The sequence below is a fragment of the Mastigoproctus giganteus genome, chromosome 11 (genome assembly GCF_048544385.1).
Source record: "Mastigoproctus giganteus isolate SK-2022 chromosome 11, ASM4854438v1, whole genome shotgun sequence".
NCBI lineage: Eukaryota > Metazoa > Arthropoda > Arachnida > Uropygi > Thelyphonidae > Mastigoproctus > Mastigoproctus giganteus.
Genome location: NC_143585.1, coordinates 25603066 through 25627295, shown reverse-complemented (window position 1 = coordinate 25627295; position 24230 = coordinate 25603066). Strand labels below are relative to the sequence as shown.

At 35.9% G+C, this 24230-nt stretch overlaps 1 protein-coding gene across 1 annotated transcript in view; it reads left to right on the top strand.

The window, feature by feature from the left end:
• The window catches only part of LOC150077816 (uncharacterized), a 95909-nt gene that overhangs the window by 57931 nt on the left and 13748 nt on the right, over positions 1–24230 (top strand). The window contains exons 6-8 of the mRNA XM_090384370.1: positions 3863–5223; positions 17962–18010; positions 23783–23894. Of these exons, the coding sequence (XP_090240496.1) occupies positions 3863–5223; positions 17962–18010; positions 23783–23894 (1522 nt within the window). The remainder of the gene's footprint in view (positions 1–3862; positions 5224–17961; positions 18011–23782; positions 23895–24230) is intronic.

Genomic DNA, 24230 nt, shown 5'->3' with positions numbered 1-24230 from the left:
AAAATATTGGACCATCGCATACTCATACCAGAGGCAGCATTCAAACCTGCAACCTTTATTTCTTAGGCAAGCATGTTACCTACTAGAGCAATCCAGCAGTATGGGTTAACATTTTAGCTTAATACTAGTGACTGTCATTCTGTGCACATTATAGGGATCAGTGCTATTGTATTATCTAATAAAATTAACAAATTATCTTTTAATACTTAAGCCAAACGAATAGCTTCAAAAATCCAACATGTGCTAGATCCCGAGGATGCTACATTTATGAGGTTCTGTGGTACGTACATTCTGATTTTGACTAAATTTTGAAAAGAATTTAGTCAAAATCAGAATTTGACAGAGCTGAATTGGGGTTTAGAAAATGATAAAAATGTACTGGAGTAGCTTTGTTTAATCATGTCTTTTTTACACATATTGGATGCTACATTTATGAGGCATTTATTAATACTCATGAATGAGTCACTTCCCACCACTGCATTTCAGCTGCCTTCTGTAGTAATATACATCTATTATCTATTTGAGGTAGTGATCACTACCACCTTCCATCACTTTGAAACAATTTTTATATTATATAAACATGCCTGTTAATTTTTGTCTACAAAAATCAATTTTAGTGGTTAGCAACCTTTGAACCCACTCTACTTCTTGCAACTATATTCAGTTGATATGATGTACACCTTGAAATCCAGCAGTATGGGTTAACATTTTAGCTTAATACTAGTGACTGTCATTCTGTGCACATTATAGGGATCAGTGCTATTGTATTGACTGAATTTTGTTCATTTATTTTCATTGTTATTAATTATTTAATCCAGGATGTCAGTATTTTTGTAATTTTATATTGGGTTAGGAATCTCTTCATTAAGCCATTTTATTATGATGGTTCTTTGAACCTAGATTTCTATAATGACCACTCTTACACCACGTGAATATTAAGATAGTTTATTTAGTTATTAACTAAATCACTATACATTAAGGCAATGTTTCAGGAACCTTGCTAGAACTCATCCTCAGACCATACATAGGCTGTTGCCTGGCCTCCTGCTTTCCAAATGTCTCAATTCTGACTCCATGTTCTCTTTCTGCAAGCAAGAGGCTGGCAAGAGCCTATGTATGGTCTGAGGATGGGTTCTGGCAAGGTTCCTGAAGCGTTACCTTAATGTAGCATTTCCCAAACTGTGTTTTGCGGAACACTAATGTTCTGTGAGATGTGAACAAGTGTTCTGTGAAAAACTTTAATTAATAATTAAAAAAATAGTAATAATAAAATAAATAAATTTTGTATATTTGTGGGGTACACTACTTTTGTATCATTATTATTTTTAACATTTTTTTTAATCAAATAGACCACGAAACACTTCACTTTATCCGTAGAGGTAATGACATCTACGAAAAGTAGCAATGTAGTGATCTAATATGCCATTCGTATGCGATTTAGCCTGGAGTACAGGGGGTTGAAGGAGAGGAGAAAGCGAATCGATATCATAACTAAACTCACTTCCTTGTATAAATTTTTTTTGATAATTATCATTATTTTGAAATATTATTATTAAAATAAATGACCATGGATTTGTGGTTGAAAAAAGGAACTTTAAAAGGAGAAGCGAGTACTTCTAGTATTGCAACTGTGTTCGATGAAAATGAACACAGTATTTTCAACACTTCAAAGTGAGGATGAACAATCGCAGCCTTTTGTTCCGCAAAAAATCCGAAGTGAAAAAACGGGAACCAACTAATAAAAGATCAAAGCGAAAGTATGATGACAGTTATTTGAATTTTGGCTTTACATGTGTTGGAAATAAAGATGCTCCTGATGCACAGTGCACTGTATGTAATAAAATAATATTAGCAAACAGTTCTTCGGCTCTTGCTAAATGTGTTTCATAAGTGTTCCGTAAATATATTGTGAGATGAAAAGTGTTCTGTGACTAAAAAAGTTTGGGAAACGCTGCCTTAATGTATAATGATTTAGTTAATAGTCTAGATTCCATGGAAAACCATCACATAATGTCTTTCTCTAACTATCTTTGTCTAACTTTCTCTAGTTCTTTGAGCTTTATTATAGTTAAACATATTCTTGAAATATACATATTAAGATATCTAAGATACTAAGTGCTATAGGTTCTAATATCTCTTGTGTTTGGGGTCTTCATAAAAAAAAAAAAAAGTTATATTTGTATGTATTTTAGCAGCATGTGTGTGTACTATATATAATGTGGTTATTACGTTTTGATGTATGTATTCTTTTAGATTTGTGAGTTCTTCTGTGCTGCGTTAATGCCATTGTATTTTTGCCAATTGTACATTATACGCGCCGGTATATATTCGTTTAATTGTAGATTGTTACCGATTATTGGTGTTTTTCATATAAGTATTAGTGTTCATACAAATTTGTAATCAAGTTAACCTAGTTTGGTTATCTTCATTCCATATGGCCTATACATTTTGAGTTAAGATAAAAAGTATAATGCTAAATGATAATGATTTTTCATAACATTTTACTAATAAAAACATTTTATCTGTAGCAAGATAATTATTAAATCTTAATTTCTGTATAAATTTATATAATAATATAACGTACTGCATTACACCATGTGGCCGTTAATCCCCTACTTCATCGGGGGCTTTGAGTGGATTGACAGCCCTTTTCGAAGTAATGCCTCATACTTACTCGTTTCTGTCTGTACCTATACCAGTTTTGCTATTTTAGTTTATATTTTCTTAAATTTTTTTTTTTTTTAATTAAATATTATTTATTTGCCTAATTTCTTCTATTTTTAGGTTAATTTTCTTAAATTTTTTAATTAATACTTAATTTTTATTTATTTAAATATTACTAGTTTATTTTTTATCAATTTCTTCAGCAAACTGTGATAGAGTACACAAAGCCCAACGAGTAAGTATTCTATATACAACACTATGTAAGTAGTAGTATTACAATATAATCCGATAATAAAAAATAAACTAGTAATATTTAAATAAATAAAAATTAAGTATTAATTAAAAAATTTAAGAAAATTAACCTAAAAATAGAAGAAATTAGGAAAATAAATAATATTTAATTTAAAAAAAAAAAAAATTTAAGAAAATGAACCTGAAAATATAAACTAAAATAGCAAAACTGGTATAGGTACAGACAGAAACGAGTAAGTATGAGGCATTACGTCGAAAAGGGCTGTCAATCCACTCAAAGCCCCCGATGAAGTAGGGGGATTGATGGCCATGTGGTGTAGTGCAGTACGTTATATTATTATATAAATTTGTACAGTCTTTAAGATTTAATATTATTATATAAATTTATACAGAAATTAAGATTTAATAATTATCTTGCTACAGATAAAATGTTTTCATTAGTAAAATGTTATGAAAAATCATTATCATTTAGCATTATACTTTTTATCTTAACTCAAAATGTATAGGCCATATGGAATGAAGATAAACAAACTAGGTTAACTTGATTACAAATTTGTATGAACACTAATAGTTATATGAAAAACACCAATAATTGGTAACAATCTACAATTAAACGTGTGTGTGTGTGTGTGTGTGTGTGTGTGTGTGTGTGTGTATATATATATATATATATATATATATATGTGTGTTATTATACATATATTTGAATAGCGTTTAAAATAATTGGAAATGGAATCTTTCATAATAAAATAAAATAAAAAGGGGGGCATACATATACATGTATGTATATGTACTTCATAATTGGTCTAAGTAATGTTCTAATTTTCTGTAATTTTAAAGATTATTATATATATCTTTTACTTAACAATTCAAATTCAAGCTGTTCTCAAACATTTTACCAAATGTTAGAAAGTGTTCCTTACTAATGTTTGTATATTTATTTTAGGAAAGATAACATTTACAGTAATTTGGGATCAGATGAAATTGATAGATTGGCAGATGATGATTTTTTTGGTGTTCATAAACCAGTCTCAAATGCACAGAACCAGTCTTTTGATAAAGCATTTCAGGAATCTTGTATCTTATCTCCTAAAAAGAAAAAAGAATCGAGGAAAAATTTAGAAAGGAATCCCAGTCGTTTAAATCACTGTCATTTTCCTAACAGGGAAGCTCACATCATTGTCCCTGAAACAGAACCAGTAGAGCTGGATGCATCAAATGAACAAACAGATATAATTGTTGAAGAAAGTCCTGAAGTTGTTCATATTAAATCAAAATGGAAGCAACAACAAACACGTAAGGTCCAAGAATGGTTGGAAACTGTGGAAGTTCCTGAGACTTTAGAATGTTCCATGCTTTCTACAGGAATAAATGAAGATGAAAATCAGGATTTAGATGATGTTTTTGAATGCAGTATGTCAGAAAAATGCAAAACTAAGACAAAGGAAAATATATCTCCTTGTGCCATGTCAAATGAAATCCCTAAACAGAAAAATATATTAAATAAATTTGTGTCAGGTTCTGTTGGAGACCAAGTGAATACTGAACATGGAAAATTGACTACTGATAAAAACATTTCAAAAGTTGACAGTACTTTTTTCCAAGGTTCATCACCATCACTCTTAGCAGAGTTTAAAAATTCTCCATCACATTCATCTGTGATTCGTGATAAACACCATTCAATAAGTGAAACTCTTTTATCAAAATCTAATGCTAAAAGCTTTCATTTTGAAAAATACAAATCCTCTTCAAACTCTCAGTCTTTGCCTCAGTTACTGAAAAATGTTCGGTTAGAAATTGAGCTTTCCAGTGGAAGAAGAAAACGAGTAAAGCTGAAGCAAACAACATTACCAGATGCAAACTTTAGCTCTGAAAATATGGAGTGTGTTGCTAATTTAAACAATATTACTAAAGTTGAGGGATTCCCTGATGAACTTTGCCTTTCACCACATTCTTTAGCAAACAAAAAGAAAAAATTTAGTCACTTGCAGTCATTACACAATAAACATCTTGGATCTCCATCATTATTAGTAGGTGCTGAAAAAATAAAGGAAGAAGAGAGTTCCAAGGTAGATTTAGATGAAACAGTTTTACCTAGCAGCTTGAAATGGAAACTTTTTGGTGATCCAGTCCAGAAAATAGTTGTCAGTAATACTCATGACAGTAATTCAGAGCATGCAGATGAAGAGGAAAGAAAATCTGTGATAGAACTGGGGGATGATGATGATGATGATGACTGTAACGAGGATAATTTCATACTTTCAGTATCGGGAAATCCCTTTTCAGAACAAAAAAAAGTCACATCTGGTAAGTTAGAAAAAAATACATGTTAATATTTTTTGTTTTGGTGTGTTTATTTTTTCTGTTAGTTAAATTTTAAACATATATATCCTAGTAAATGACTACACTTACTTTTGACTGCATTATGTTCTTTGTACTTTGCAAGAGAATGAACTTCATATACCCAAGAGTTTTCTCAAAATATATAACTTTTAAAGAAATAGCATTTTTGTATGAATTTATTCCTAAAGCCCTAATGGCTTATGCTGTATTAAGTTTTATATATATGCTTTATTATATTTACTTTATTAAGTTGCATTGCAACTCATAGGATAATCCTTTGTTTGCAGAATTTATTCCTTAGGCCATATGTTGATATTGTCTTTTTAGAATTCAAATAAAAGACTTTCATTCGTTAAAGCTGTCTTTAATGCAGATTTTAGAATTTTAATCAGAATAATAAGAATGTTATAATTATTGCTTGGAAGTTACAATGTTTACCTTATAATTTTTACACATGGGTTTCAAACTCTTGGGAAATTTCCTTTAACTTTTTAATTTCTCTTTAGAATTTAAAATTCGTCTAATTGAAATTAATTTCAAATTTTATAATTTCACGTAATATTAATAACTTGCAGGTACGTTATAGTTTTAAGAAATGAATATTTGTAAGCAGTGATTCTTCATGCATTAAGAATCTGCAGATAAAGGAACCACTAGGTGGCAGTGATCACTTGTACTGATATGGGATTTACTTAAAGATGTAACTACCATCAGAGGTAAGGGTTTTTGCTTTCGTAAAGGTGACTACAGTGGTCACAAAGTTTTTAAATTATATACAGTGGGATCAACTGATGATGTTACCAATGATAAATTCTAAATGGGAAGCCTTCAGGGATATAATGTTGGAGGGTACTAGGCTTTTCATACCAACTAAGAAATACTGTTCAATGTTTAGGCCTAAATGGATGTCAGATGAATTAATGAGGCTCATGGCAGAGAAGAGAAATGCATGGGATGCATATAAATTATCAGGTGACACAGAAGCCTATGGCAGATATAAACTTGTCTGTAATCAAGTCACAAAGGAGGTTAGGCAGGTGAAGCCAGGTTATGAGAAATCTTTGGCAAAGGATGAAAAGAAAAACAGCAGAGTTCTTTACTTATATAAACTCTAAAAGGAAGGGGATGAATCAGATTGGTTCACTTAACATAGATGGGTTGACTATTGATGATAATGCTCATTTAGCTGATAAACTGAATGAATATTTTGCATCTACATTCACACATGAGGAGTTATTCAAGGAATGCCAGAAGTTTATCAAACTCTAACAGGAAGCTATCTGATTTTGTAATAACTGAGAGCATAGTGGAGGAAAAATTGTTGAAGTTAAATATAAGGAAGGTGACTGGGGTGGATGGGATCTATCCAGTTACATTAAAGGAGGCAGCAAAGGAAGTAAGCAAACCCTTAGCCATAATTATGAAAGCCTCCTTAGACTCAGGAGAGGTCCCTATGGACTGCAGATGTGCAAATGAGATCCCAATTCACAAAGGGGGATCAAAGGGTGACACATGTAATTATACACCTGTTAGTCTAATTTCTGTTCCAGGGAAAATAATGGAGTCACTGGTTAAGGAAGCGATGCAGGATCATCTAGACAAGACTGCAGTTATAGTATAGGCACAGCATGGGTTTGTTAATGGGAAGTCTTGTCTGACAAATTTGATTGGATACTCTGTTGTGGTCACAAAGGAACTGGATGCAAAGAATAATTTTGATGTCACATACTTGGATTTTAGGAAAGATTTTGATACTGTGGCACATGGAAGACTACTGTACAAATTGGAGTAGTATGGCATTAAGGGCAAGTTGCTACAATGGATAAAAGGATGGTTGAGTGGGAGAAGACAGAGAGTGGTTATCAATGGATGCTGCTCTTCATGGAGTAATGTTATTAGCAGAGTCCCCCAGGGTTTGGTGCTGGGTCCATTGTTGTTTTCAGTATTTATCAGTGATATTGATGATGGTATATCAGGGTTAATGTCTAAGTTTGCAGACGATACGAAAGTTAGCAGGCTTGTTAATGACAATAATGATAGTGTGCTACTGAAACAGGATCTGAAAAGTTGAGCAGATGGTCTGAGAGGTGGCAACTGAAGTTTAACATTGACAGATGTAAAGTATTTCATATGGGTCGGAGTAATCCCAGAGTAATGTACCAACTGGATAGTAATACACTCAGGGTAGTGGAGAATGAAAAGGACCTGTGGTAATTGTGCAGTTAGATATGATGTTTTCTGAGCAGTACAAAAAGCCTGCAAGAGTAGACATGGTGTTTTTGCTAGCAGGAATAAGGGGGTGATTGTTCCCTTGTATAAGGAAATGGTTAGGACAAACCTTGAGTACTGTATACAGGTCTGGAGGCCTCATTTTAGGAAAGATGTAGAGCTGCTGGTACGAGTACAGAGAAGGGCAACGAGATCAATGTGGAACAAAGGTTTGCCTTACTAAGAAAGCATTAGTAAAGGCATATGATGCTAGAAAGCAAGCTTATACAGCATCAGCCAAAAAAAAAAAAGCCTAAGTTCTAAAGAAAGGCTTAAGTTCTGCAAATTGCAGCATCTGGAGACTAGGTACCTGCAAGGTGATCTGATTGAGGTGTATAAGGCCTTGAATGGATTGAGCAGGCTCAATGCTGATGGGATTCTTCCTCTTGCTCAGAATAATCACCTGAGAGGGCATAAATTCAAATTGAGGAAAGACAGATGTAGGATAGATGTGTGGAAATTTGCCTTTAGCCAGCGGGTGGTTGTTAGTTCGAACAAACTTCCACCTGGTGTAGTGGAGGTCAGCAACTTAAATAAGTTCAAGGCAGAATTAGACAAACATTTGGAGTGAATGGATGGGTGAAATGAGAAGGGGTTTTCTTTGCCTGATGCTATATAAGCTTGCTTTCTTGCATCATATGCCTCTGCTAATGCTTTAACCATGGTGTGGAAATTGTTTCATTTAACTTTATAATTTCTCCGTGAAAAAGGGTTGGTTGCATAATTGGTGTAAGATAAATGAAAAACAAGTGTTCAAATAGTAACACTAATTAATTTTAAAATTCTGTTCAAATAAATAATGCTCATTAAGCACTTTAAAAATAATTTGTTACTAAATACCATTAATTAAAAAAAAATTGTGTTCAAATAATTAAAATAAATGAAATAATTCTGCTCATTAATTTGTTGGTTAAAAATAATTAAAAAAAAAATAAATAAAAAGCCACACACTGTGAGGCTTTTTCAAAATAATTATGAAAGCTTCCTTGGACTCAGGGGAGGCCCCCATGGACTGGAGCTGTGCCAATGTGATCCAATTCACAAAGGGGTATCAAAGGGTGACAAGTGTAATTATGCACCTGTTAGTCTAACTTCTGTTCCAGGGAAAATAATGGAGTCAGTGGTTAAGGAGGAGATGCAGGATCATCTAGACAAGACTGCAGTTATAGTTTAGACACAGCATGGGTTTGTTAATGGGAAGTCTTTATGCATTTGGTAATTTAAAAAAAATTGAGTTCTAGTTGCATTCTAATACTAGTTTTGCAGTCTTGTAAGTAAATATCTAGGTAGATCAATGGTTAAGGCACTTGCCTTTAAGTTCAGAGACCCAAGTTCAAATCCCACCAAATTATTTTAATGAAAAAAAAAACACTAGCACTGTCCATTAGCAAAATTTAAAATAAAAAAATAAGTTCAACCAGTGCAGAGCATCATGGGAGAATCCCGTGCAAAGCATCTTGGGAGCTAGATATCGGAGTCTGGCCATATGTAAAGGAGCATGAGAGGTAGACAGCACCTGTGGCTGTGAAGAATATCAGAGCCTGTGAGAGGAGAGTCATGTGATTGAAGGGAAACATGCAGCTCCCCTGGTGACAAAAAGAACAGCAATGAAACACTCAACATTCACATTTGGATTTTTATTTCTAAGACTGATTTCAACTTAGTTTTCTGAGACTGAGAATCAGTCTGAATGGAAGTACTTTGCAAATTGTTTCAAAAAAAATTAACATTTATCTGTATTTTGATATTTTGATGTACTGTACTTTAAAATAACAATTACTTGTACTTAATATATCTATACTAAAAAGAAATTCTTGTGATGTAATTAATTTGAATTATTTTGTTTCTAGTCACAAACACAAAGATTCTTGTGCTGAAGACTGAGTGAAATAAAGTTTATATTTAAATAGTTTAATTTACAAGGAGTGATCAAAAAGTTCAGTGAATGTTGAAAAAAAATTAATTTTATTCAATGATAAATGTTTACATTATTTTTCAATATAATCTCATGGAAAATCATATGGTTCCATCATGCCTGCCCAAACAAAACATTTTTGTTTTGTTTTGGAAAGCATAAATATTAAACATTTTTGGATATCTTCTGTTATGAATGCCTTTATGCAGACTGCTTTGTTTGATTGAATTTCTTGAATCAACTGAAATCATTTTCCTGTTTTAATTTTGGGAATAGCCAAAAATTACATGATTCCAAATCAGGCAAATAAGGTGGGTGCAGAACAATGGAAATGTTTTGGTTGCTGGACAGTAAGTGATGTGTGGCACAGCATGTCAGTGAAGGAGCCAACCATTTAATTTCATATTTTGGATTGCTTACAGCAGATTACATCTCTTAATTCTTTTAAAACTTCGTGGAAGTAGGTTGCATTAACAGTAACAATTTGCTGAATGAATTCTGATAACACCATCCACTCATTATCCAAAAATACAAGCAGCATGTTCTTCATGTGTGATTCTGAATTCTGCATCTATTTTTTTTTTTTTTTTTTTTTTTTTGCCTTGGTAATGATGCTTTCCATATTGAGAGCTTTGAACTTTGGTCTCTGGGTCATATTCATATATCCAGTATGTTTGAATGTCACCTAGATATTCCAGTGTTTTTCTACTCAAAATGAATTGTAAATCACTGTTATGTGGGTGCTGAATTACCTGTTATAGTTTTTGTTGAAAATGCAGGATCTTGCACAGCTTACCTGAAACAGACTCGATGCTGTCTTTGATTTCAAGTGAGAATGTGCAGAACAGACTTCATGCTTTCTCACCTCATGCTCAAATCCTCAGTCAAAATGGTTTGAATGAAATCAAATGAGACTTCTTCTCAGCAATTTCTCAAATGAGCATGGGGCAGCGATTTAATCAAATGATGCTCTGGACTTCATTGATGTTTTGATAGTTTCAGATATTAATGTGCAGCCACTTCTTTCTTCATGTTCAAGTAAAAAAAAATTCCCTCACAAAACCTTTGAAACCACTTGAAAGCTGTTTTATCATCATAGCATCATCTTCATAAACTGTAACAAACATTACTTGTGTTTTCATGGCATACTTTCAAATTTTAAATGTTCTCACATTTTTAGATTTCATTATTTTCAGTACACACAACAAATAAGAAAAACTGCCAGTCTAGCTGAGTGTTCTTTGAGCGCTTTGAGTGTTCACTCAAAGTAGCTTTCAGTTAGACTGGCAGATGGCGAGAAGGTTAAACTTAATGTGTGCATGTTCATGCATTCAAGAATTATAATATCATTTAACAAACTTTTTAATGAAACTTTGTATGTACATATATAGTATTTCACCAATTTCTTACCATTCCAATGTCTGTCTACTCAGAAAGGGTTGTAAAACAGCATTGTATAGAATGCTGAAATTATTCCAACACCGTTATAAATGGCAAAAAATATTATACGTGTCTGAGAGTTGAGAAGATAATTATTAGTATTAGAATGGTGACGTGGTGTAAAGAAGTGGACTTTTTATGTCTGCTAAAAAACTTTCCTAGTGATTCATACATTTTTTTCTATCACCAAAAAGTTGCTGTCCATTTCTGCATTCAATTTTACCAAATTCTCCACTTTTGCTACATTGAGAGGCAACTTGCAAGGTGTGGCAGTAAAGGTCCCAGATTGTTGTTGGCACGTTCGATGAGTTTGAAAATAAACAGAAGTTATTAGCATTAGCATTAGTAGAGGCATTTGATGCAAGAAAGCAAGCTTATGCAGCATCAGCCAAAAAAAAAAAAAAAAACACTTCCACTTCACCCCTCTGTTCGTTCAAACTACCTGTCCAGCTGAGCCTTAAACTTATTTAGGCTATCAACTTCCACGACAAGGGATGGAAGTCTGTTCCACCAACCAACCACTCGCTGGCTAAAGGCAAATTTCTGCACGTCTATCCTACATCTGTCTTTCCTCAATTTGAATTTATGCCCTCTCAGGTGATTATTCTGAGCAAGAGTAAGAATCCCATCAGCATTGAGCATGCTCAAACCATTCAATGCTTTATACAAAGGGTACTAGGAAAGTTTTGCAATATGACGCAACAGTGAATCACAGGAAGCTGCTTGTTGCTGCATGTTGAAACATGTTCATACGTGCATAGTAGCCGCCGCGCCAAGTCGATGGGCTCAGTTATTCATTAGTAGTGAGAGTGTAAAGTGCTTGCGATGGCATTGTGGTCATGAAATGAGATAAGGACAGTTTTGCGGTATAATTTCGTGCATGGTTTAACCATAGACCAGTGCTTAGAAGAAATGACTCTTGCACTAGATGATGATTGTCCACATCGTACAACGATATTCAGGTGGTATAGAGAATTCCAAAGGGGAAATTTCACTCTGGAGGATTCTGAGAGGCCGGGAAGGCCACAAACGTCAGTTACGGAGGAAAACGTTACTGCTGTGAGGAAAATGCTTGACGAAAACAGGCGAGTGACCTACCAACAGATAGAGGATACTTTGGGCCTAAATGCACCAGCAATTCGTTCGATTCTACAAGATCATTTGCACGTGAAGAAACTTTGTTCTCTCTGGGTGCCGCATCAACTGACTGAAGAGCAGATGACACGACGTGTGACTTGGTGCCGGGAGATGTTAAAAAAGTTTGATAAGGGACAATCTCGGTATGTGAACAACATCGTGACAGGTGACGAGACTTGGTTGTACTATTACGATCTGCCGACCAAGGCTCAAAACAAAGTTTGGGTCTTTGATGATGACGACACACCCGTAATTGTCAGAAAATCCCAATCTGTATTTTTCAAATCGAGTGGAATTGTGGAACGTGTCGTTTTGGACACGCAGAAGACAGTCACAGCTAAGTGGTATACTGAACAATGCCTGCCTAAAGTCATTGGATCTATGAAGAACCTGCGGCCAAAGTCAAGAATGGACACCTGGTACCTCCATCACGATAATGCTCCAGCTCACCGCGCCAAAGCCTGCACCGAATATTTGACCACGACAGGACTGAAACTTCTCGAGCACCCTCCCTACAGCCCAGACCTTGCTCCCTGCTACTTTGCACTGTTCCCGCATGTGAAAATGAAGCTAAAAGGGAGGCGGTTGTCCAGTGATGAGGACCTTCTACGGGCTTGGGACAACGAGTGTGCTTTACTCCCTAGTGAAACTTGGCAGAACTGGTTTAAAGATTGGTTTTGGAGGATGGAGAGGTGTATTGAATGTAGAGGAAATTATTTTGAAAAAATTAAATAAACAAAGCTGTATTGCAAAACTTTCCTAGTACCCTTTGTACACCTCTATCAGATCACCTCGCTGGTGCCTAGTCTCCAGACACTGTAATTTGCAAAACTTAAGCATTTCTACGTAAGAGCACCCCTTTGTTCCATTCACTAATCTTGTTGCCCTTCTCTGTACTCGTTCCAGCAGCTCTACATCCTTCTTGAAATGAGGCCTCCAGACCTGTATACAGTACTCTAGGTGTGGCCTGACCATTGCCTTATACAAGGGAATAATCACCTCCTTATCCCTGCTAGAAAAATTCCTATATATCTTTGACAATAAACCATGAGCTACTCTTGCAGCCTGTCTGCACTGCTCAGAGAACTTCATATCTCCCTGCACAACCACCCCCAGATCCCTTTCATTCTCTACCACTGTCAGTGTAGTACCACAGAGTTGATACGTTGCTCTGGGGTTGCTGTTTCCCATGTGTAGTACTTTACATTTGTCAATGTTAAACTTCATTTGCCACCTCTCAGCCCATCTGCTCAACTTTCCAGATCCTGTTGCAGCAGCATAGTGTCAGTAGTGTCCTTGACAACCCTGCCTACCTTTGTATCGTCTGCAAACTTGGACATTAAGCTTGATATACCATCATCAATATCATTTATGAATACAGAAAACAATAATGGACCCAACACTGAGCCCTGAGGGACTCCACTAATAACATTAGTCCATGACGAGCAGTGTCCATTGATTACCACTCTCTGTCTTCTCCCCCTCAGCCACCCCTTTATCCACAGCAGCAATTTGCCTCCAATGTCACAATGGACCAATTTGTGCAGCAGTCTTCCATGTGCAACAGTATCAAAAGCCTTTCTAAGATCCAAGTATGTAATATCAAAGTTATTCCCTGCATCCAGTTCCTTTGTGACTGCATCATAGTATCCAATCAAATTGGTCAGGCAAGACTTCCCCTTAACAAAACCATGCTGTGTCCGAGCTATAACTGAAGTCTTGTCTAAATGATCCTGCAGTACTTCTTTAACTAGTGCCTCCATTAATATTCCTGGAACAGAAGTTAAACTCACAGGTCTATAATTACTTGTGTCAGCCTTTGATCCTCCTTTGTGAATTGGGGTCACATTTGCACATCTCCAGTCTGTGGCCTCCCCTGAGTCCAAGGAAGCTCTCATAATTATGGCTAAGGGTTTGCTTACTTCCTCTGCTGCCTCCTTTAATATAACTGGATAGATCCCATCCACCCCGGGTGCCTTTCTTGTGTTTATCTTCAACAATTTCTCCTCCACTTTACTCTCAGTTATTACAAGATTCTCTATCTTACTGCTAGAGTTGAATACACCTCTGGCTTTTCCCTCACTGAATAACTCCTCATGTGTGAATGTCGATGCAAAATATTCATTCAGTTTGTTAGCTACCTGAGCAGGATCATCAACAGTTGACCCATCGATATCAAGTGGACCAATCTGATTCATCCCCGTCCTTCTAGAGTTTACATAAGTAAAGAACTCTTTGCTGTTTTTCTTTGCATCCCTTGCCAAAGATTTCTCGTAATCTGCCTTCGCCTGCCTAACCTCCTTTGTAACTTGGTTACAGATCAACTTGTATCTATCATAGGCTTCTGTGTCATGTGTTAATTTGTATGTTCCCATGCATGTTTCTTCTCTGCCATATGCCTCATCAGTTCATCTGACATCCATTTAGGCCTAAATCTTGAACAATATTTCTTAGTTGGTATGTAAAGCCTAGTAGCTTCCAAGATAAGTTCTTTGAATGCTTCCCATTTTGCATTTGCTGTTGGTATCATCATCAGTTGGTCCCATTGTATAGAATTTAAATACTGTCTCAGTCCATCGTAGTCGCCTTTACGAAAGCAATAACCCTTCCCTTTACCCCTAATGGTAGTTACCTCTTTGAGTAAATCCCACTTCAGCACACTGTGATCACTGCCACCTAGTGGTTCATTTATCTGCAGATTCTTAATGCATGAAGAGTCACTGCTGATAATCAAATCAAGAGTATTCCTCCCTCTAGTTGCCTCCCGAACGTGCTGATGTAGAAAACAATCATCCAATAAATCCACAAAAGCCCTGCTAGTGTGTGAGTGACCAGCCCCCAAATTCCAGTCAATACCTGGGAAATTAAAATCTCCCATTATAAGACTCTCTGATTTATTGGCCCACTCTATTTTCCTGTACAGTTTCTTATTATACTCATCAGAGTCATTAGGACTATAGCACACTCCTACTCTCAATTTTGATCTCTCAATGCTTATATCACACCAAACTGACTCGACACTGTACCGTCCAGCGATGTCCACTGGCTTCACTTCCTTGGATTTTATGTATTTCTTAACTAATAGCATAACCCCTCCTCCCTTCCTATCCAGTCTATCCTTTCTGTAGACGTTGTACTCCCCAAATTCCAGTTCTGCATTCCTTATATCTGTGTGACACCAAGTCTCTGATATCCCAACAATATCTGCCTTTGATGTTTTGAGCAATACCTCAAATTCACGGCGCCTCCGTAGCCAGGTGGGAAGGAGCAGCAGTGCGTAGCACATGCTTCTTGATTAAACCGGGGTTCGAGCCCATCACCACCAAATAGGGAGGATGCGGAAAGGTCAGGGAATGACCACCGCATTTTCCGGAGCAATATGGCCTTAGTTGCTAATGCTCCTAAAAATCAAATAACAAACAAACCTCAAATTCATCAAATTTATTTACTAAACTCCTAGCATTGGTGTACACGCACGTATACATGCACCTATTTCTATTCTTAGCTACCCTAACACAACCCGTGTGTTTACTTGTACCGTAATGACTCCCAGCAGTCTCTGAAATATCGTGAATCTTGTTTTTCAGGCTTCTGCTCATTCCAATAGAAGCAATGCAAGAATCTCTTTCACCTCTGCCAGTGGCTACTGTTAATCTATTTGTCTTTGTATCCCCCCCCCAAGCTAGCAGTTTTCCGACCCACCTAACACTGCCTCGATAGCATCAGCAAATATTCTTGCACCCTTTCTATTTAAGTGTATCCCATCCCTGTAGAAGCAATCTCTCTTGTTAACAAGTACAGTCCAGGCTGAAAAAAATTCTACCCCTTGAGCCTTGCACAATCTTTCCAGGGCCGAAATTGATCGACAAGGCTCTCATCATATACTCCCTCCTATCGTGTCTGGGCAGAATTGCAGACACTTTCAAATTCAACCCTATTTCACCGCTTTTTTACAACAGTGACCTGTACTTGTTAAGCAATTCTGCCAGTCTCCTACAAAATTATTATTTTGCATAATAAATGTCACGCCAGGGGTGGGATTCGAACCCACGACCACAACAAGTGTGGACCAGACCTCTGTCATTGTGTTGTGGCTTTTACTGTATTGCACTTCTGGTAATATATTCGAATGCTGGTTCGGCAGGTTCTGGCGCCTTAACCACTCGGCCACCCTGTCACTTATGTTGTACTTCAAACTTCCTCCAACAGATGGTGGTACAGATTGTCCAGTAGGCTGGTAGGTTGTAAGTAACAACCAGTCTCATTAGTAGTTTTAATGTTCCATGTCAAGATTTTACAATGGAGCAACGAAGAATATTAAAATTTTGCTTTAAACTGGGAAATCTGCAGCAGAAATGTATGAAATGTTAAAAACTATTTATGGTGATGAAATGTTAAGTCATACCAAGTGTGTTTGAAAGATATAAGTGGTTCAAAGATGGACATGAGGATGTTGAGAGTGACTCAAGAAGTTGACATCGGTGAACCTCTCGAAATGAGGATAGAGTTGTAAAAGTTCATAAAATTGTGACAAGAGATTGTCGTTCAACGCTCATAATGATGGCTGATGAGTTGGATATGAATTTGGAGATGATTCGTTAAATTCTTTGATTTCAAGTGAGAATGGGCAGAACACAGAAGGAAGGCCTTTGCAAAATTTGTGCTGCACAGTCTCACAGATGAGTACCTCATAGAGAAACAATGAAGTGTCAGCATGCGAAGATTTCATTCAGACTTGTCAAGGTAGTCCTAATTTCCTTGATTGTATTGTCACTGGAAATGAGTGTTGGTTATTTCACTATGATCCAGAGACAAAGCATCAGAGCAAGCAGTGGACTTCAAGATCACCAAGGCTCAAAAAAGTTTTTACAGAAGTCCATGATCAAGATGATGCTGATCATGTTTTTTTATAACCAGAGTGTCATTCAAAGGAATTCGTACCTGAAGGGAGAGAGCCAGTGTGTACTGTTATTACTCATTTATGTTCTTTCAGCTATTATAACATTAGCTGCTAGTATATAAACAAAATACTGTATACTTCTCATTCATTTTACTCAACTCCTTCAGGGCTTAAGCACTTCAATCCCTCTCCCTCCTGAACAAAGTGCTTTGTTGTGAAGCTCTGCAGCCTACCTTTCTAAGTTGTTCTTCATAGGAACAATGATTAGTGCTCCTCACCAATCTGGTTACCCATCTTTGATTGTCTCTGAATATCCTGTGTCTTTTTATAGGTGTGGCTTCAGATCAGAATACAATATTTCAAGGTCAGAGGAGAGTGGTTTCGCTGTTGTCTTATATAGTGGAATAAAGACATTTTGTCCCTACTTATAAAGGTTTGATAAAGGATACCATGTGCCTTCCTGGTCACCTATTGACACTACATGATAAATTTCATGTCTGATTGCATCATAATCCCTAATTCATCTTTTTTTGTCCTGTATCATCTTTAACCTCCCTCTAAGTTATAAGCTTCTATTTCCCTTGTGCAAGACCCTATGCTTAATAGTGTTAAACTTGTTACTACTTTTCCTATATAAAAAATGGTAACATTATTCACATATAGTATGAATATACCACATTATGCAATATGCAACTGGTCCAAATCATTTTGTAACAACTTAGCCTTGATCTACTCATTAACCACTCTTTTGTTATGTCAAAATCAGTGACTTGATAATTAAATTACCTCACTAGATAACTGTAATATATTACAATCCTTTCAGTTAAATAATTTTTGAAGGTTTGTGTTTTTACGAAATTGAAGGGGAGGGGACTTTATTTTTAATTTTGTAAGAAATTTTTTTTTAATGTGTTCCATTTTTACTATTACTGCTGTTGTGAAATAACTATACTTTAATGTTACCAACAGTTATATTAATCAGTATGTAGAATAATATGTTTATTACTGTCTGTAAATAAATATCTTAATTCTAATTATGTAGTGGAAGAGGCATTAAAACAGTCGCCAGCTGAAGAAAATAGCTTTGATGTGTAAGTACCAGTTTTGGATGGCACAAAATTATGTCATTAAAATTGAGGCTAGTTGGGAAAACTATTAAAATGATCATGCTTACAAGCATGCTTTTTACGAGGTTGTATTTTTTGCTCTATGTGTTTTAAACTTAATAATGGTGTTTAACCTATCAACTAGGTGGGAAAAAGGTATCATTGAAATCCTTGTACCATCACTCCCCTAAATACAACCTTATCGTGAACCATGTTGATACAGATAAATAGATATTTTACTATTTGTATATTTCATATTTAAGTGGTCTTAGCAGCTGTTGTTAGTATATCCCCTGAATAGTGCTGTACTCAGTAATCATAACCTGAAATGATCTTAGAATATTCCCTGCCAAGAAAAGACAAAGTGATGTGAGCAGTAAACTAAATTGTATTTTGTTTTCATTTTGACATAACTTTGACATTCATCTCTTATTGTTTTTGAATATTCACAAATTGGTGGTTAATTAATTTTTGTAAGTCAGTTACTAAAAAAAAATAAGAAAAGATACATTATTGATTTTTTTTCTTACAAGCAATATTTTTGAAATTTAAAAATTTTTTACTTAAACTGAATAAACAATAATTCATGAAATTAAAAATTGGGATTCTGTGCAAAATACCGAATTCAATATTTGCTTTATATCAGTTATTACTATATACCTTCACAGGGCAGAAAATCTGAGTCAAAAAATAACATTGCAAGGTTATATTTTGACTTATTTGTGCTACTGCTTTGTAGTGTAATAGAAATTATAGCTAATGTAGCTCAAAATTCCTTTACCCATTTGACATTTTTTAAAAATTTTTTAAATAACTAAAAATTTCAACCACTTTTATTTTATATAAAGTAGTCCTTGGAAAAATGAAGTTCAGCAATGAGCAAAAGTGATAGAATATTAATTCAGAAATGACTGTTTCAGTGTGCATACTCAAAGTGCTTATCACCATTTCTGCACATTCAGAAATACTGTTATTTGGAGGCCTGTTGCCTGATTTTATGGCGAAGGTACAGTTGAGGATGCAAGACATAGTGGACAGGCAATCAATCAGATCTCCAGCAACTATTGAGTGAGTTATGGGTATGTAAATGTTGAAACATCAACTCCTACTTAGCTCAGTTATACAAAGATAATTTTTGCAGTGAATTTTGAGGGATTTAATTAAGGATTAGTACAAGAATTAAGGCCAGTAAAACAGACTAGAATTTATGCACACTCTTGTGGGTAGCACAGTTGGTAGCTTGGGCACTGGCAGCATGGGGCAAGGCACCACCACCTTTGGATTTTGAATTAATACACAATTTTTAATATTTTAAATAATTTATTGAAACATAAGATATTGCATGTATTTGAAAATTTATTCCCACATCACCACCACCACCTTGCAAAATATCCAGCTGGCACCCATGGAGTATGTTATAGGCCTAATGATGCTGATGAGTATAATGAACAGTTGTGCAGAGAAATAGAATGGGCCAGTAAATCAGAATGTCTTGTAATGGGGGATTTTAACTTTCCAGATATTGACTGGAACTTGTGGGTTGGTCACTTGCATGCTAGCAAGACTTTTTTGGATTTATTGGAGGATTGTTTTCTACAGCAACATGTTCGAGGGGAAACCAGAGGGAGTAATACCCATCATCTGATTATCAGCAGTGATGAAGCATGCATTAGGAATTTGCAGATAAAGGAACCACTATGTGACAGTGATCACAGTGTACTGTTGTGGATTTACTTAAAGATGTAACTACAATCAAGGGTAAAGGGAAGGATTTTTGTAAAGGTGACTACAGAGGTCTCAGACAGTTTTTAAATTCTATACAGCTAAATGGAAAGCCTTCAGGGACTTAATCTTGGAGGCCTAGGCTTTTCATACCAACTAAGAAATACTGTTCAAGGTTCAGGCCTAAATGGATGTCGGATGAATTAATGAGGCTCGTGGCAGAGAAGAAAAATGCATGGGATGCATATAAATTATCAGGCAACGCAGAGAAGCCTACGACAGATATAAACTAAACTAGTATGCAATCAAGTCACAAAGGAGGTAGTAGTAGTAGTGGCATGTGATGCAAGAAAGCAAATGTATGAGCTTATGCAGCATCAGCCAAAAAAAAAAAAAAAAATCACACTATTCCTTCCAAATGCCTGTCCAGTTCCTCCTTAAATTTATTCAACCTATCAACTTCCACAACGACAGATGGAAGTTTGTTCCAGCAATTAACCACCCACTGGCTAAAGGCAAATTTCCGCACATCTATTCTACATCTGTCTTTTCTTAATTTGAATTTATGCCCCCTTAGGTTCGTAATCTGAACAAGTGGAAGGATCCCATCAGAATTCAGCATGCTGAACCCATTCAATGCCTTATATACCTCAATCAGATCACCGCGCAGGTGCCTAGTCTCCAGCCACTGCAATTTGCAGAACTTAAGCCTCTCTTGGTAAGAGGATCCCTTCATTCCCCTCACCAATCTTGTTGCTGTTCTCTGTACACGCTCAAGTAAATCTACATCCTTCCTAAAATGAGGCCTCCAGACCTGTACGCATTACTCAAGGCATGGCCTGACCATTGCCGTATATAGAGGGATAATCACCTCCTTTTCCCTGCTAGCAAAATTCCTACATATCATTGACAAAACCCCATGACCTGCCCTGGCAGCCTGTCTGCATTGCTCAGAAAACTTCATATCTGCCTGCACAATTACTCCCAGGTCTTTTTCCCAGGTTAGGCAGGTGAAGGCAAATTACAAGAAATCTTTGGCAAAGGAAGCAAAGAAAAACAGCAAAGAGTTCTTTACTTATGTAAACTCTAGAAGGAAGGGGATGAATCAGATTGGTCCACTTAACATAGATGATTTGACTATTGATGATCCTGCTCAAGTAGCTGATAAACTGAATGAGTATTTTGCATCTACATTCACACGAGGAGTTATTCAAGAAGGGGAATGCCAGAAGTTTATCAAGCTCTAAGAGGGAGCTAAGTGATTTTGTGATAACTGAGAGCAAAGTGGAGGAGAAATTATTTAAGTTGAACATAAAAAAGGCACCTGAGGTAGATGGAATCTATCCAGTTATAATGAAGGAGGCAGCAAGGGAAGTAAGCAAACCCTTAGCCATAATTATGAGAGCATCCTTAGAGTCAGGGGAGGTCCCCATGGACTGGAGATGTGCAAATGTATCCCCAGTTCACAAAGGGGGTTCAAAGAGTGACACAAATAATTATAGACCTGTTAGTTTAACTTCTGTTCAGGAGAAAATAATGAAGTCACTGGTTAAAGAGGTGATACAGGATCACCTAGATAAGACAGCAGCAATAGTTCAGACACAGTATGGGTTTGTTAAGGGACAGTCATGTTTAACCAGTTTGATTGGATACTATGATGTGGTCACAAAGGAACTAAAAATAATTTTGATATCATATACTTGGATTTCAGGAAAGCTTTTGATACTGTTGCACATGGAAGACTACTGTACAAATTGGAGTGGTATGGTATTAAGGGCAAGTTACTGCAATGGATAAAGGGATGGTTTTATTGAGAAATGGCAGAGAGTGGTATTAAATGGACGCTACTCTATGTGGACTAATGTTATTAGCGGAGTCCCCCAGGGTTTGGTGCTGGGTCCATTGTTTTGTGTATTTATCAATGAAGGTATATCAGGCTTAATGTCGAAGTTTGCAGATGATACAAAGGTTGGCAGGGTTGATAATGACAGTAATGACAGTATGCTACTGCAACAGGATCTAGAAAAATTTGCCAGATGGGCTGAGAAGTGCCAACTGAAGTTTAACCTTGACAAATGCAAAGTACTACATATGGGTAGCAGTAACCCAAGAGAAACATACCAACTCTGTGGTACTACACTACTACACTCAGAGAGGTGGAGAATGAAAAAGACCTGGGGTAATTGTACAGTCAGATATGAAGTTCTCTGAGCAGTGCAGACGGGCTGCCACAGCAGATCATGCAGTTTTGTCAATGATATATATGAATTTTGATAGCAGAGACAAGGAGGTGATTATCCCTTTGTATAAGGCAATGGTCAGGCCACACCTTGAGTACTGTATACAGGTCTGGAGGCCTCATTTTAGGAAGAATGTAGATTTACTTGAGCATGTACAGAGAAGGACAACAAGATTGGTGATAGGAACAAAGGGATGTGCTTATGAAGAAAGGCTTAAGTTCTGCAAGTTGCAGCTTCTGGAGACTAGGCACCTGCAAGGTGATCTGATTGAGGTGTATAAGGCCTTGAATGGTTTGAGCAGGCTCAATGCTGATGGGATACTTCCACCTTCTCAGACTAACAACCTGAGGGGGCATAGATTCAAATTGAGGAAAGACAGTTGTAGAATAGATGTGTGGAAGTTTGCCTTTAGCCAATGTGTAGTTGACTGCTGGAACAGATTTCCATCTGTTGTGGAAGTTGATAGCTTAAATAAATTTAAGGCTGAACTAGACCAAAAATATTTGGTGACTGGATGGGTAAAATGGGAAGGTTTTTTTTTTTTTTTTTTTTTTGGCTTATGCTGTATAAGCTTGCTTTCTTGCATCATATGCCTCAACTAATGGTAATGGTTTGTAGGATCACTGTCCTCTCCACATCAGGTGGAAAAGACCTGAGTTTGATAGATGTTGATGATGTGAAGAAGTTTTATGGACCTTTTTCACAACATGGCTAAGTTAGTCAGTGTCAGGTGAGGGTAGCATAGTTTTTTTTCCTGGAAACAGAAAATTGATTACAGAACACACAATTTATAGACAATATAAATGGAGCAATATGGCCTTAGTTGCTGATGCTCCTAAAACCCTACTATAACAACTCTTGGGTATTGCAGCTGAAGATAATGCTTTCATATTGAAATTGATAATGAGTGTAAAAGCACATTTTCATTTTGCAAGGATGTTAATAAGCAAAATTGTAGATTATGGGTTATTGAGAACCACAGAATAATCATTAAATGACAAATGCAACCAGTCCATGCCACTCTTTGGTGTGCCATTTCTTCTCAATTATCAGTCCTTACTTCCTTGTGGCTGACAATGGCCATACAGAAACTGTTAATGGATAAAGTTACAGTACAATGATGTTTGGAACCCACTTTGCAACAGTTAGGCCAAGGAAACACAAAGTTTCAATGAGATGTGTCCACAGCCTACACAGCAAAAAAAAACAGTGAAGATTTTAAACATCTTTTCCCCAACAACCTAATCTCATTTAAAGGACATTAATGGCCAGCTTTATTTAACATCCCTTTTTCTGGGGGTTTTTTTTTTTTTTTTGCTAAGTTACCTAAAAGAATCTGGTTGGTAACTATCCACGAAACATTAACAAGTTAAAAGACATTATAAACAAAATTAACCAATTAACATGAGAGATATTAATATTAGTAGTGGCAAATGATGCAAGGATTTCTAATGAAGATCATAATTGTGGCTAAAGATCTGCTTACCTCTTTTGCTGCCTCCTTTAATATATTTGGATAGATACTGGCCACCCAAGGTGCCTTTTTTGTATTGACTAAAATTATGGAGGTGTTGTCATTAGAGCAAACATTTGTTGCAACAGTGATGGCAGACATTTAAATGTTATTTTTCATAAATTCTATGTAATAAAACATCCAATAAACAAAAATTATGTTCAGTTTTTGTTTTAATTAAAAATTTAGTTATTTCAAATGGGTAAAAGATTTTTGAGGTGCCCTGTATGATTATTGTAGAATTATAACCCCTCTTATAAATATGTTTTATACTATTTGAAGCATTCCTAAAGTGTTCCAGCAGATGACCAATTACAAATATAAAGAGGATCCTGTTAGAAAAAGGAGGGAGAGAAGACATTTGGATGCTTATCAATGTAATATGTGTGAAAAGGTATGTTACAACTAGCTTTTTTTTTTTTTTTTATAAGCAGTGTCATTTTTAAGTGACAACTTTCAGTTCTGTAATTTAGTTCATAATGAGTAGAGAGAGTGCTTTTTAATGTTTTCTCATGGGAGTGAAATGAATTGTATGGAAGCTTTTCCTATAGCCTTCCAGAGAAATCTATTTTGAAGGTTTATTTTCATGCAATTCAGTGTAGAAAAGTTATTAGTATTAAAATGGCAGAATGATGCTAGGAAGAAAAGCTTATGTAACCTGTGTCTTTAAAAAAATATATACGAAATGAGATAAAGTAAAATGTTGCCCAAGTTTTATATTTTATTTACT